Consider the following 14,954-nt stretch of genomic DNA (forward strand, 5'->3'; position numbering starts at 1 on the left):
CGATACTCGTTACGTCTGCAATCTCTTAATCATACACGGAAAGAATTCTTTGTACATGGGATTCCAACCAAATGTCCATCAACTGGTGACATGTGGCTTTTAAACTTGACACATTTATAACCTCCACTTCCGCCTCCTTTCGGCGTTGGACATGCAAAAAAACTAGGTAGAAGTCGATCAAGCGAGAAGCAATTAGCCTTTTTGCCTCTTTAAAGAGGCGTTGAGCGACTGATTAATTGCGTTGTTGTGTAGCTTTTCCTATGAACAGGCTCCCAAGCGGGGTATAGGGCGAAAAGAAAAAGCGGCAAGCCGGGCCCACCCCTCCGAGCTCGATTTTTGTCCTCGCCCCCTTCCTTTTTCGAAAATAAATTTTGAAACAACAACCGGAAGTTAACTTTACGGAAAGTTATGTTACGCGCGCGGATTGATTGACAGCTTCTAATAAAAGACTCCGGATTTAAGGGGAAAGTGCTGACGCCTTGGAAAAAATCTAGTGTGGATGTTTTGTCGTTTTTTACGGGACTTTTATCAATGGGAATCTGGACTTTCTTTGGAATTAGGATTGGGAAAATTTAGGAACCTAAGGAGAAACAGGAGCCTGTTCACAGACTAGTTGTTATGCAGATATATCTTGAGCATGAGAAGTCATAATTAAGAAAAAATATTGCCGTCGAAGGAAATCTTTATTTCAATAATAATAATTTATACCGTGAGCGCCTTCCGCTTCACAAGTGTGATGCAGAAGCAAGAGCCTTTATTTGGGACGGAAATATGGGGGGATGTTTGCTTGACATATGCCAGTTTTATTCGGGGCAGATTGCGTCACGTCACACAATCTGACGAATCCCAAAGCAGCGATCGAAGATATCTGATGGAATTTAAGTTATAACAGCTTATAGCCGAGTATACTAGCATTCATGCCAACTCTCCCGGATTATCCGGGAGTCCTTCCGGATACGGAACGAATCTCCCGGTCTCCCGTACGGGTGACTAAACCTCCCGGATAAAAGCTACTTTGCGTCTTATTTGTATGATAGTCTAGTATTTCAACTTAAATTTTCTGTAAATTTAAGAAACATCGTCTCATGGGCGCATTTGCATACCTTTTTTTACCCAATCTTCCACAAACTGTGACGGAAACCAAAGAAAAGACGCTTTTAATTTATCATTATTGCAATATAAGCGACTGTTTGATTGGATATAAACGTTCAACCAAAAAGCAAGACAACCAAAGAGCAGGACAAAAAAGCTCTACTTTCGTGCGAATTTTGTGCCAATGGGGGGAGGGGGGGGAGAGTTAAGTGCATCAGTTTTGTTTGGGGGGGGGGGGGGGGGGGCTCAGAAGATAAAAATCTCCAGATTTCAGATCTTCAGAGGTTAGCATCTCTGTACTAGTAGCGGCCGAAAAGCTGAAGAATGCTTGCAGAAATCGAAAGCATGCTAAGCAATGGTTACTGATACTTGATACTGATAATGGTCAATCTCACAGACCTCGAAACATTAGGAAACGGTCTTGTCTGTGGCTTTGTTCGAAAAGTATGTGACCGTAATTTTCTTTAAATTCGTCTCACGGATAGCTTGCGTAGGCGGTGGTATCGTTCACGCTAAGGCAAACATTTGCGGCTCCTCCGAGCCCCACGGTTCCGCTGCAAATAACCTTTCTATGCAAACAATCACAGCTCTACAGGCCGCCTTCTGAACTATTGCGCGTCGGTGTGCGCGCGCATTCAAAATCGAACGTTATATTTACGCGAGTGACGTTTTGCTGTTAATTAGAGCGTTGCGTGAACAATGCTCTGATTTGGTTTTCATTTTAGGCGCGGTAGGCTGAGGGATCTCTGCGACTCAGGTTGCTATCAAATTAATCACTAAAGTGACTTGGTTTAACTGTTCCAACTCATCAGTTGAAAATGGATAATGGCTTTGAAAGAAACAACAAGACACAATTCTGGAAAAATCACCTCCGTAAACTGGAAGTCATAAGAAAACGAATACTGTACGATCTGGGACAGTGAGTGGTAGTTGATCAGTAATGTCTATTATATTCAAATCAAAGATTCCACCTTGGGCAGACGTGTTTCCACAGATAAAGGACATTGTTGAAAATCCAATGGAAACTCCATTCTGTGTGAGCATTCCTTATGGTTTCCAACTTCAGAAGGAGATCTGGAATCCAGAGCAACTGCGAGTGGTACTTCATGTAAACACTGGGTCTGGACACAGCTTTCTATTACACTATGGCGTTGGAAAGAAGAACGAAATCAACATCTGGAACTTGACCAAGGACCAACAACCTGGAAATTCAACAAATGCTTTCCAAACCATCTCCACAGATCTCAAGTTTTTGCACATCTTGTTTTTACAGAGGCGGTGGATTTATGTCATGTACTGTACGGATCTGACGATGAGGATTTTCAGCGCCAAGTTCCATTCCCTTTCGACCACAGTCGTGAATAGAACTGTGCTCAGTCTCGCTTACAATGAAATAAGGGATGAGATCATAACTGGGATTGCTGGCGGAGTAATGACGTGGAAGTTCCCGATTGGTCAAACGGATCCCTTAATACCTGGCCAGTTAATAAGCTGTTCTTTTACGCCGCTTGATTGGGTGATGTCAATGACACTGGACAGCACATCGAAGCGGATACTAGCGATATCAGATGTTAGAATTTCCATGATAGATATTGCGAGTCACAGAGAAAGGTGTTTCTTTCACAAGAAGTGCGACATTTCCTTTACAACATGTGTGTTCTACAACCCTGCAAGTTACTTCATAACAGGTATGGGAAAAATGGAAATGTGATCTTATAGTTACGATAAAAATTTGATGAACTTTTTCTTTGAATTTCTCCAAGAATTACCGATGGTTGGAGAAGCTATATCAAACACTTAACATCCGATATCAAACAAAGGCGGAGAGAGGGGGATCTAAGAAAAGACATAAGGCGTAAAATGCCTTTTCCCCTAGGAAGTCAGAAGTGTGTTTGGTGAAGGTGGGGGGGGGGGGGGGGGGACGGGAGGTTAGAAAAGTATCACGTTTCATAAAGAGAAAACTAGAAAACATTGATTTCACAAAAAAAGTCCAAGTTATCTTTCCACAAGTACTCAGTTGAAAATTGGCCAAATAAGAGATGCCGTCACATTAAAAGTCCAATTTTCACTATACCGAAGATAGATGATTCTTGCACTTTGAACCACGTATAATGGTTATTTCACATATTTGATTTTACTCACGACAACGAAAAAAAATGCATTCTACGAGTCATAAAATATGAGACTTTATGGCTCAAGAAATCATCTTATCTTTTCTAACAGGTGACAAAAATGGATCAATTAGAGCCTGGAGCACGAGTCTAAACAGCTTTCCAATGGTAACACAGTTTCTAGGTAAGTTAAAAGTGTTACATGTTCTGGTCATAATACTTTCAGTAACCACAGGCTAAACAGAATTCAATGCATTGACGTTTAAAGAACAAACAACATCAGAACAAAGCAAAATGGAACAAGGAAAAGTAAATAAAAAAGCAACCTTACTTGACGTATTCCTTTTGAAGTAAATGTATAAACTGAATAAACAAAAAAATGGCGGTTTGTAATGGCCTCGCCCACGTAGAGATTCTTGGTTTTGGCTCGTTAAGTCACGCACTCCACCCTCGTCGTTCTTGGAGAGGAGTGCGTGACGTGACTAGCCAAAGAATGTCTTCGTTGGAGGCTACTAATGGCCCGGTGTTTAATGAGATAGGACAATGATAATTCTTTTTTTTACTTCACCTAAAACGTATTTTGAAATGCTTTTAAATTTCAACTACAGGCCACACTGCTGCCATCACCAAACTCTTGGTGCACCCCAACGAGCCCCTCCTCATTTCCAGTTCCCTGGACAAAACTATCCGATTGTGGAACCTCGACACTTGCACTCAAACGTTCAGACTGGAAACTGGTGAAGAAATCATTGAAATGGAACTACTCAGCAGTGATCTGCTCTATTATCACTCTCGCCATCATGTGAAAATCTGGAGTCTGAACTTATTTCACAGTCTCTTTACCAGTCTCAGCTCACGCATTAGGAAATGGAAAAGAGTAAAATGCCCTGGGTACCCCGCTAGAGTTTTACTCCATGCTGAGGATGGTGGGGTGCGGCTTGTGTCTCCTGTTCATGGTTATGAGCTCACCACTGTGTTGCCCATAACAACCATGACAGCGGACATTGTTGATGTGGCTCATGACCCGAGACAAGAGAAGATTTATCTGGTGCTTAGTACCAGGGAGGTCCTAGTATTTGAGAGTGATACCAACCCATGCTGGTAAGAACCATCTAAATAAATAAATAAATAAATAAATAAATAAATTATTATCTATAATGTGATCAACATTTTGCAACATTGGGCTAAAAGGTATCGATAGTAACAGTAAGGCCTGCATCCTGCAAAGGAATGAATTACGAGCTTGCCAAAACCGAATAAAAGTACACGGAACAAACCGAAAACAAAGTTTGCAAAGTAATAGGAATGACAAATCACTTCTGCAGTCTTAACAAGCAAGGAGTTAGAACGGTTTTCAATAGGGTGTCGAACATAATTTCCGTTACTTTTGTTTTTGCTTCAGTGCACCGTGATTGGTTAAAAAAAATCGCGTCAAACCAATAGTGACTTGACGGCGTGTTTTCCCGCACTTGAGGCAGTTTACTTGTATAATGTTATTTACTTCGAGTGTTGATTGGTTCGTTGTTATGTTTACGTTTTTTGTGTTTGGTTAGAGTGCTTACATGGTTTTGGTTTTACGACGCTCAGTTGCATGGCGAAAACAACCCCTCTTTCGACTTGTCTGATCAGACTGATCACTTAGATCAGATTGACATGTACAGTCAAAGCTTGGCATCATCATCATCAACTAATGTGGAACTCTTCATTCGTCTCCGTTCAGGCTGTCGGAGAGCCAGTCTCTACGATAATCCTTTAAGGGCTAATGCTTTATTAATGATACGTAAATTATATAAGAAAAACTGGTACGTTGTAAGCCGCGGATAAAGAACCCTGCTAGCACAGGTTGTAATTTTGTTATAAGGATTGTTTTGTGGCAATTCGGTTACAACTTCGTCAAAAATGTGTATTGTATAAGTTAAGGTCAATTAAAATAGCTCGAAAGTCGATATTGTAAAAAGACGTTTTAAAGATTGAACAAAACCCTTGTCAAGCGCTAACATAAAACATGTGAGGCGTCGGTGGTATAGTGGTGAGCATAGCTGCCTTCCAAGCAGTTGACCCGGGTTCGATTCCCGGCCGACGCAGTTCCCTTTTCGTTTTTTTTTTTTTTCTTAACTGATTTTCCTGAACAGGATGAAGCATTTTTAAATTTGACGCCTCACTCTCTTTTGGCCTGTAAGTCGGTCAGTTCCAGACTCTTCCTTGGTTTTTCCGCTGACTCGGGTTTTTCCAGCAACGAAATTCTGATTTAAAACTGTAGAGTTATTATTCACATGTATTAAATGCAACCAGATTCAAAACTTCGAGATATCTAGCAGGGGTTATTTAGCGCTGGTACGAAAGTGAAATGTATAATTTCTACACCCACCTCGAAAGTAAATTGCTGTCTCGGTATGTATTCACCAAAAATTCTGACCATATTCTTTTCTTTTTTCTGAAACCTTGTGAGAGATAGAAACAGATTGCGACAAATTGTTTGCGTCTTTCTATGATTCGGTGTCTCAGCGCTTTCTTTTTTAACAATATATGAGATACCACGTTTCGGCCCTTTACGGGATGAATAACTGACATAAAACGCAGCTGTACTATCTGTCGTTTTCTAGTAGTGCTCGGAATCATGTTAATATTTGGAAATATTGAACGGTGGCTATTACAAAAGTTTCTCATTGAGTGATTTTTCCCCAGTGCCCATCAATTGTGGGCTGCCGAGTGCCCGGATGAAGGAGTCTGTAGCCTAGCCATGATGAATGCAGAGTTCGCTCTGGATGAAAATCAAATTCCTTTAAAGTCAGGATTACTGTTCGCTGGACACTACAATGGACAAATATCACTGGTCAGCAGTAAAGGTGACGTCGGATTAGGACATTGTACTCCTGTAATTACACCTTTCAAAAACAATGGAATAAAATTTCGGCGTCACACGATAAGAACTATTCATAATTTATCTTTCTCCTTACAAGGAAGCAAACAAATTAACAATCAAATAAAGAACAACAACAGACTGCTTTAACTCTGTAGTTACTCCAGATAGCCCCCCCTCCCCCTCCCTTTTTTAAATAATTAATTAAGCATCATAACTGTACTGTGACTGAAAGTTTTTTTTTTTTGGAGAGTGGATGGGGGGGGGGGGGGGGCGGTGGAATAAAGCTTGTTGTATTGTATTGCATCTGTTTCAATGCGCTCGCGTATACTAGTAACGATTTTTCCAATAGGCTCCCACATTATTGTTTACTTTTTTTTCGATGCAGTGGTAGACTACATTGCAGTATCTACAAAAGTTTTGCATATTGCGATGAACTTGCGTCTTCTTGAGAGTCCATTTGATGACATAGACTTAATTACAGGAGTTAAGATTTATCTGACGTGAAGAGAGCTAATGTATATTTTTATTTCCTTTCAGATGCCTACATGAAAGAAAACGTTCAAGCCCATCAAGGCGAGGTTACGTTTCTAAGAGTTTCAGCTTCATTGACCGAGTCACGTGACAATCTTGCATCGCATGACCACCTAGTTTCGTGCGGTACTGACTGCACCGTCAGGATATGGCAACTTATCCATCGGGAAGTCAGTTACGTGTCAATCCAACAAATGGCTCTTGTGAAATTGCTTCAGCTGCCAAGAGACCTGGAAATGGCGGGCAACACCTTATGTATGGCCATGGCAGATAACAACGTCGTCATGTGCAGGTGAAGGTTTGGCTTCGTCCATCCTCATATCTCTCTACTTTAATAAACTAATCGCCAGACACTGAGGGCTCAGTGATACACTCGAGGTTTGCTACCATGTACTCTGACGAAGGTTTTGCTAGAAAACTCACCTTCGTTGCCTTCGGCACCCAAGAAACGGAGCTTGAAGCGAGATACATTCCAAAGCAGAATAGGGAGTAAAAATTGTGCTTATCTGACTGTAAGCCATCAAAATAGTCTTTCAAAATCTTTCTAATATCTGTCTCATGTCCATGTAGCGTAACGATGCAACTAATAATTTAATTTCATGTTCTAAAGTACTTCCTTTGGGCTAGCCTACCACTTATGACTGAATTCGTCTCTTCTCCACACAATGTTTTCTTAACTTCTTCTCTTTGCTCGAGCTATTTTGCAGTTGACAAAAATTTGTACTGATCATTGGAAAAACGGTTAAAAGTTTAGAACGTACAGCCGGTTTGAACTGTTGAGGTTGAAAACATTGCGCAAAGAAGAATGTAGTCTTCCTCATAATAAAACTGATGAACGCGTTGACCGTCGATCTACTTAGGTTTTGGTTGATATTTCGTTACATTTTTCTGGCCTCGTATATCAGTCGTGATATTGAAACTAATTTGTGTAGGCTGCTTTCACAAGCTTCGACGCTGCGCGCAAAAAGGAAAGAAACATATGCATCGAGCGCGAACAGAGATCTGTTGTTAGGTACAACTTCCGGTCTCGAGGGAGTCCGCAATAAAGGGAGTTGACTGTACATGGGTAAAATACAAAAAGAGAAGCACCTCCGACGGGATTCGAACCCACAGTCTTCGGCTTCTCCGGACTAGGAGGCCGACGCCTTATCCATTAGGCCACGGAGGCAACTGTGGAAGCTCTGAAATTAAAAAAATAATTGTTATCTAAATTTTCGTTAAAATTTGAAATATCAAAACACCTCTTTGCCCCCGTTTTTCCTCGTCGCCTCTGTGGCCTAATGGATAAGGCGTCGGCCTCCTAGTCCGGAGAAGCCGAAGACTGCGGGTTCGAATCCCGTCGGAGGTGTTCCCTTTTTTTATTCACTATCGCATGTTAGCGACAAAAACAACAGCAAAAACAAGAAAAGCGACAACAAGAAACAACAATAACAGCAACAACGTTATTTTGCTTTAAGAAATTACAAAACGAAGTGCGATCTCTGCAGTGACTAAGTTTTTGAGTCCCATGCGCACAACAGATCAATCAGCTAACGACTTTCATCTTTTGGCAGTTCGTCAAGAGTTGAATTCGTCAATGGCCCTTTTTTGAAAGTATGGTAGACGTACCGTACTTGATCTTAGATAATTCAAGCATTTAGTTTTTAATATAAAAAGTAGTCTGAGAAAGATTCCCGAGTATTGATTTGATAACACTTTGCAACCTCTTCTGTTCCATCAGAGTGCGAGAAGAAAACAATTGTGGAGCCAATGTGTTCAACACAGTTAAAAAGACTCACGAGTTTTTAACCCATTCCAGAGACGAAGGACACTCCGCACCTATTAATGGGGTAAGAAAAATATGCGAGGCAGCGCACTATACCACAAACAACACCGACACACAATAAGAACAGCAACACTGAACAAGAACAGCATCAAATCAACAAAACGCCTTTACACTGTTTCGTTCTCGTCCTGAACTGCAATTTAAAAATGACGATGAGCATTACTTGATTTTAACTGAGAGCCTTTATGTTTTGGGTGAGCCAGCGTGAGTGCAATGGTCTTCGGACCTCATCCTAGGGGGAGGAGAACAATGCCAAATGTGTGTGTTCACACAGCAAAAACCAAAACATCCTCCAAACTATCTGCCATGCGGACTTACACAATCGAGTCAGTAGGCCAATGAAAGAGACGGAGCAACAAGTATCTCAGACTACGGACACAAACAAAAACGTCACAGACAAGCAAAGAAGACAAGTGGAGATAATCCGAAGAGGGCGACTCACCAAACACTATCTCTAGACAGTCAAGCACTACACAAATGGTGCACTGGAGAGAAGGTGGAATGTGCGGTAAAGAGGAAGGAAGATTAGACCGGTCCAGGTCTGAACGCCGGAAAGTAGACGGGACGGCAATTGGTCAGTTGATTTGTCAGCATCCGCCAGTAGCCGAGCCGATTGTGGTCATATTCCAGAACCTGCAGAGAATGCTTACCGAAGTCAACATACCGCAACAACACTGAGTTATGATGACGCACCGACTGTTGACAGGCGGCATACATATCGATGGGACATGAGGAGGGTAAAGAGGGTCGGATACGTCCGGAAGATCAAATAGCAAAGGTGGTAAAAAGAAGCATGGCAAGTACCAGAGCTAGACTTAGAACAGAACTCTACCGCTCCATGGAGGTAACATTTTCCATAACAACCCGACCAACTTTCATGGAACGGGACATCCTTGTTGAGGGTCATCTTGACTACACCGTGACGACTGTCATGGTACAACTCGAGGAAACTCTTGTGTTGGCTAAACGTAATGGAGTGTACCTCACCATATCATGCAAAGGATCCACCAACAACACCAGCAGTAACCTTAGCACGGACAGTCGTGGAGATAAACCAAACGCGATTTACGCTCAACGAACAACGCTCAAAGGAGACGACTTGGAGGGACGAACACAAACTTGAGTGGTCTTGTAGGTTCCAAGGACGGCACAATTACGTAGGAACGGGATGACCTTGGTCTTATCCATGGATCGAGGCAGCTCAGCAAGGATGGCTAACGCCCCCACTGATCGATATAAACTCTCCGGGAAGAAGGCTACGAAGCAGTTAGGGTACTGGCCAAATTCGGTATTATAAAAAAAGTGAAAAACAAGACTTGAAAAATTAAGCCGTGTTCAACGCGGAGTGAACCTAGATGGATAACCGATGTGGCGGCCCAAAATTAGTGATAGAAATCACCAAAAATAGTCTGAGCCAAAGTCCATAAATCAACTCTTGTCGTAAAGGAAAAGACGAGAAAACTCCACCCAAAATGTCTGGGCCTCCGGTCATACTCTCACGATTACATCCAGGCACTGATAGAAATTAGTTTCTTTCAGGGGTGTACGCGAAAAGTGAGTTTTATCTAGCACTAAAAAGCCAATTTACTATTGTGTTAGACGGGTCTTTTGGATAAGAATGACAACCTTCTGAGACTCTTGAGTTTTAACTCAAAACTCGGTAAAACTGTAATTTAAACATTACATTATGGCGTGCACTATTCTGTGAACATAGCATTATACAGGTCGGCTACACTAGAAAGAGACTCATTGATTTTGTTTCTTTATTCTCTCAAAAACAGCTCACGTGCTGCTCGACGCTTGGTTTATTTGCAACATCAAGTGAGGACCAATGCGTTAAAATTTGGAATTGTGACAACCAGTTAGTGAGAGAGATGTGTTTTGACGAGTCATTGTGCGGTGTGTGCTTCGCAAACTCACGTGGAGACATTCTAGTGGGTTTTCAATCCCACATCAGCTTGGTAACCATTCTGAACTACTTGCCACTACCATATTTGGAAATTCTGTCCACGACGCATTTCGATAACGACCAGTTTGAAGACCATGTGCAATTTGATGATTTGTTGAAGTTTTGGTACGATCCTGAACGTGTTCCCAGGATGCCTCTTGAGGCTAGCAAGCGAAGGCCACTCGAACCACCAGAAGTAAAAATGCCCAAGAAGAAGAAAAAGGTACAAGTTTAAATTTCAAGACTGTTTATTTGCTGAATCTTTAACCTTTTTCTTTCAGACGGTTACAAGAAGGGCTGATAATACGATAATAATTTGATTTTTTTGTCATTTTTCTGCGGTGTCTCAGTTAATGATACAGGGCCATAAAGAAGCTAAAAAAAATACCATTTATACATACTTACTCTTCTTCCCAACCTAATCAAGTGGCTTTTTTGGTCAGCAAGAACGTCCCGTCCAGTATTTTACAAAGAAATCTTTTGATCTGCTTGCAGAAGGAAACAGTTCATGTAAGACAAAAAACAGAAGAGGAGGAGGTGATGGATCTGTTCCAGAAAAGAAGAGCATCTAGAAGGTTGTCCACTCAGGTGCGAATATCATTTGTGCTACCACGATTTAACATGATTTCATTCTCGTGGGTTATTGCAACTAAGAAAGTTTGACTGGACCTTTGAAAGAGTGTTTCTGTCGAGGAAATACTGATTGGTTGTTGCTGCCAGGAATTTTCTACGATGTTCTACTGACAAATTTCAGCCCTAGAGAAGTAAAGCTTCGAGGTGTTTTCAAGGTGTTGCGATACAGTTTTTGAGGAACCATATCCCACTTCTTAAACCTTTTAGCCCTCTCCGATATCGTTCGTTGCGAAAATTACACCAGTTTTGTTTTTAATTTACACCAGTTATTGGTTTGTATTGAAGTTTGTCAGGATTGATATTTAAGTAAAATCGGTAAGGTTGATTTGTATGCCATTTGGGTGTCATCTGCATAGGTGTTGACTTACAATTACGAAGGGGGACTGTGCACATCGTTAAAATGGTTGAGGAAAAGTAGGGGCCCAAGAATGCCGATAGTGAGCTCGGCTTTACCGTTTTTGTTATTTCATTATACTGTTTCGTAATTTGTTAGATAGAGTTTAGGTTAACACCACATAGGCAAAGAATGTCTATCATGTTTGCTTGTAAAATGTATGTCTTTTGACGTCTACCTTCTTTATGTTCAAAGTTATTGAAGAACATTTTTGTCAACCCAAGACGGCATGCATAAGTTGGCTTTATTTTCTTTATTGTATCACCCATACCAGTTTTAACTGATAAGTTATGGTAATGCTTTGAAGAGAGATCGAGGTAATGTTTTCTCAGATTGTGAGGTACTTACTGATTTTGTGCAACCGCGGTGATGTTATCCTTCAGGTTCATGTGATGATGGCTCTAAGACGACTTTCTGCCCACACGCCTTCAAACGCAACCCTCGCTAAAATAGTTAACGCATGGAAGGTAACCGTAAAAAAAGTGATTTCTCACAATATAATATGACAACCGAAAAAAGCATTAAGATGTTGGCCAGAAAAAAATATTCATGGCACCTAATTATTCATCACTAGGGACCTAAGCATTTCTTTTCAACCTGTTTTGGGATAAACAACCAATCAAAAAGGCGTAATTTGCATCCAAGAAATTAAAGTAATAATGACAGATCATCTCAAATGAAGAAGGACAAATTTATCTTGTCCTCTGATTTCGCTTAGCAAACAAAGTATCCGATTTGCAGAAAGTGTAGTAAGTGAAGAGCACCCATAATTTTACACTAGGTTGCAAATAAGGTATGACAAAAAGTAAGTACCTTAACGAGGATTATTAAAAACTGGATCATTGTATTATGCAATTCCAGGGATTTGATTGGCCAAGCGGCCATGGTATATGAGACATTATACCATCCCCGTGAAAAAGTGACCACTAAATTGATGACCGATGACCCTTTTGCCTGGCTGATTATCATAACACCTATTCTTGTTTCAGCAACAAGTAAAAAGCGAGTCTTCGAAAAAGACGAAGCCCCACGATGAAGAAGTTGAGCCTCCACTGTCCACTGAGCCTGAGCCCGCTAAAGTGTACTGGCCATGCGCACCAGATGGATATATTCCTAATTCTGTTGTTCGCAAACGGGTCAAACCAAGAAAACCACCATCAAGGCTAATAGCCCGGACGAAACGCCCAGAACAGAAAAAGAAAAAGGTGATAGAAAAAGAAGAAGAGGATGACGAACAAATATCGAAAATTTTAGGTATGTTTTTGCGCTCGCCTCAGAACCAAGAACCTTTCAATAACTATGAACATTCTACTGAAAGTGATCGAGGAGGTTTTTGCAGTAGTGATGTTTATCACGCTGGACAATATGGTTCTAATTTCGAGGTTTGTGGACGGAACCCTCATGTGTGACCAGTTAAGTGATAGCTGTCGTGGAGTACTTTTCTGTGGTGTCTTTTTCCTTGTTTTCATTACTATAAAAATGTTAACTATTGGAATTAAATTTGTTTGGTAATTTTGAAATGTCAATTGTATTTACATTAACTCACCAACTTGAAAATTTCAGGCCATAGTTAATCATGACACCCCACAAATAGAATACAATGACTAAATTTTCTTTAAGATTTCTGGACACTTTGGAAAACAATGCAGGCAGAACACGTGAAAAAGACGATTAAAGAAGAGGGCTCCAAGAAAAAAGATAAAGGAAGTGAAGGAAGAAAGCGAAGGAGAGTTTCTCAGCCAGCTTCCTCTTCCAAGTTAGGGCGTCGATTAACGCCAAGAGCTAAAGCGCCACTAAACATCAGGTAGGAAAATCACAGTATTACTTATGCATCAGTCAATTCCAGCTGTGCCCATCCCCTTCCCGGGCCGACCCCCGGGAATTAGGATATTTTGAAAATAAGCTGGCAAATGCCCCACAACCGGGGCAAAACGTTGTTCAAATGCCCCGGGGTAGGGGCTCAAAAATGTTTTGTTTTCTTCCTTTCTCGACTTATTTGCAATAAAATCTAAGGTAATTCAGGCCAAATTTAGTCCCAGTTAAGTCTTGTTTCCCGTATGCAGTGCCAAATAGGTCATTGTGCAGCTCTAGCATCCCATTTGCGTTCTATCTAGACGTATTCCAGAAGAAACTTACTGAATTTGCCAATGAATTGGTCATTAGAAGAAGCAAAAATGTTATAAGGTAAAAAAAGAGAGATGGTCAAATGCCCCGGGGTAATTGGGTGGAAGGCTAATGCCCGACCCCCGGGATGGACAGTGCGGGAAAATGCCCCACTACTGCCCGGGGGGATGGGCACAGCTGGAATTGACTGATGCATTAACTAAACTGGATCTGTATACTATCATAACATCAAAAAATCTTAAAAAATATCAACTACTAGCAAATAAACTTTGTGTTGCAACCTGTCTCCACAAGTTATTTTATTTTCTCCTTCTTTTTTATACGTGTCTTTAAAGCGGTCCTTTTCGGACTTTACAGAGTTGTTTTGTTGATGCATTGCACTTGCTGTTGTAAGTTACAATTCAAATTAAATGATGGCTCGACAAAAGAGTAGAATACAAATAACTCGGAAACCATGAAACGATCTATATGATCGCAACGTTTCCGTTATTGGTTCAGCTATTCAAACTGAAATATAACGTACAGACTGAAACTGAACTTTCACAGAAATGACAGATGGCCCGTAGGTATAACTAAAGACAACCAGCTTGTGAGTTGAAACGAAAGTAGCTTGCCGGCTTGATGGACAGCTTCCAGAGCTGTATATCCCAGTTTTTTTCAAGAACAGTGTGATATTATCTGTTCTTGAGTGAGGCTTCTGCTTCCTGTGGGCTTCCAATCTCAGCTGGTTAGACGGTGATCGTGATCTGATTAGGTAGTGGTGGATTCAAATTCAGCAGACTTCAACGTTTTTTCTTGTTCTTGGTAATACAAATTTTCCTTCCAAGGCTAGCAAGCCTGGAGAATGCGATGGGCAGTTAGTCCTCGTCTTAGCATTATGGTATACACTTAAAATCACATTCTATTTCCTGTTTATCCCTTTTCGTTGTATGCTTTTGGGTCAAGCTACCATAATAATCTGTTCATAATGACTAGGGTCAGTCAAATAACCGCCGGTACCTTGAATGAGCGTCCGAGGCATTTACCTAAGTTTCGATAAGTTAAGCCCGGGGCTCCTTTTGATAACAGAATCAGTTTTGACTCTGACCGTGTATCACCCTGACATAAATAAATAAGATTGTACGTATGCATGTAAGATGTATCCTGAGTATAGTTTCTTGACAAAAGCCTATTGTTGGACTAACAATAGACTATTGTTGAGAAACAATTCTTAAGATATATCGTTTGGAGGAGAGCTTCCTTGAATCCAACCTCAGTCCAGCGATTAATTGCCCAGAGGCGAAAGCCCGAGGAGACCATTATTGAAGGTTGTGCGTATATATACAAAATGTATTTACAGTCAGAATATACAGTTTGTATACCAGATGAAATCTCGATTTGCTCAAACAGGGGCCGTATGGAATCGTTGGGTAATGATGACGTTTCATCACTGA

The 14,954-nt window shown here is 41.0% G+C and overlaps 1 protein-coding gene and 3 non-coding genes across 4 annotated transcripts in view; 3 read left to right on the forward strand and 1 right to left on the reverse strand.

Moving 5' to 3' along the window:
* LOC146472946 (uncharacterized) overlaps positions 1-14,954 on the forward strand; it is a 36,542-nt gene that overhangs the window by 6,541 nt on the left and 15,047 nt on the right. The window contains exons 2-12 of the mRNA XM_085118686.1: positions 1,818-2,780; positions 3,316-3,387; positions 3,812-4,304; positions 5,889-6,049; positions 6,604-6,889; positions 8,318-8,426; positions 10,204-10,593; positions 10,866-10,958; positions 11,781-11,864; positions 12,387-12,651; positions 13,018-13,201. Of these exons, the coding sequence (XP_084974812.1) occupies positions 2,033-2,780; positions 3,316-3,387; positions 3,812-4,304; positions 5,889-6,049; positions 6,604-6,889; positions 8,318-8,426; positions 10,204-10,593; positions 10,866-10,958; positions 11,781-11,864; positions 12,387-12,651; positions 13,018-13,201 (2,885 nt within the window). The 5' untranslated portion in view covers positions 1,818-2,032. The remainder of the gene's footprint in view (positions 1-1,817; positions 2,781-3,315; positions 3,388-3,811; positions 4,305-5,888; positions 6,050-6,603; positions 6,890-8,317; positions 8,427-10,203; positions 10,594-10,865; positions 10,959-11,780; positions 11,865-12,386; positions 12,652-13,017; positions 13,202-14,954) is intronic.
* Trnag-ucc (transfer RNA glycine (anticodon UCC)) lies at positions 5,216-5,287 on the forward strand. Its single transcript has one exon. It is a non-coding gene; the product is annotated as a tRNA-Gly (tRNA).
* Trnar-ccu (transfer RNA arginine (anticodon CCU)) lies at positions 7,684-7,765 on the reverse strand. Its single transcript is given in 2 exon segments — positions 7,684-7,719; positions 7,729-7,765. It is a non-coding gene; the product is annotated as a tRNA-Arg (tRNA).
* Trnar-ccu (transfer RNA arginine (anticodon CCU)) lies at positions 7,864-7,945 on the forward strand. The gene is given in 2 exon segments: positions 7,864-7,900; positions 7,910-7,945. It is a non-coding gene; the product is annotated as a tRNA-Arg (tRNA).

This window comes from Pavona decussata, unplaced genomic scaffold, assembly GCF_977016875.1.
Source record: "Pavona decussata unplaced genomic scaffold, jaPavDecu1.1 SCAFFOLD_95, whole genome shotgun sequence".
Lineage (NCBI taxonomy): Eukaryota > Metazoa > Cnidaria > Anthozoa > Scleractinia > Agariciidae > Pavona > Pavona decussata.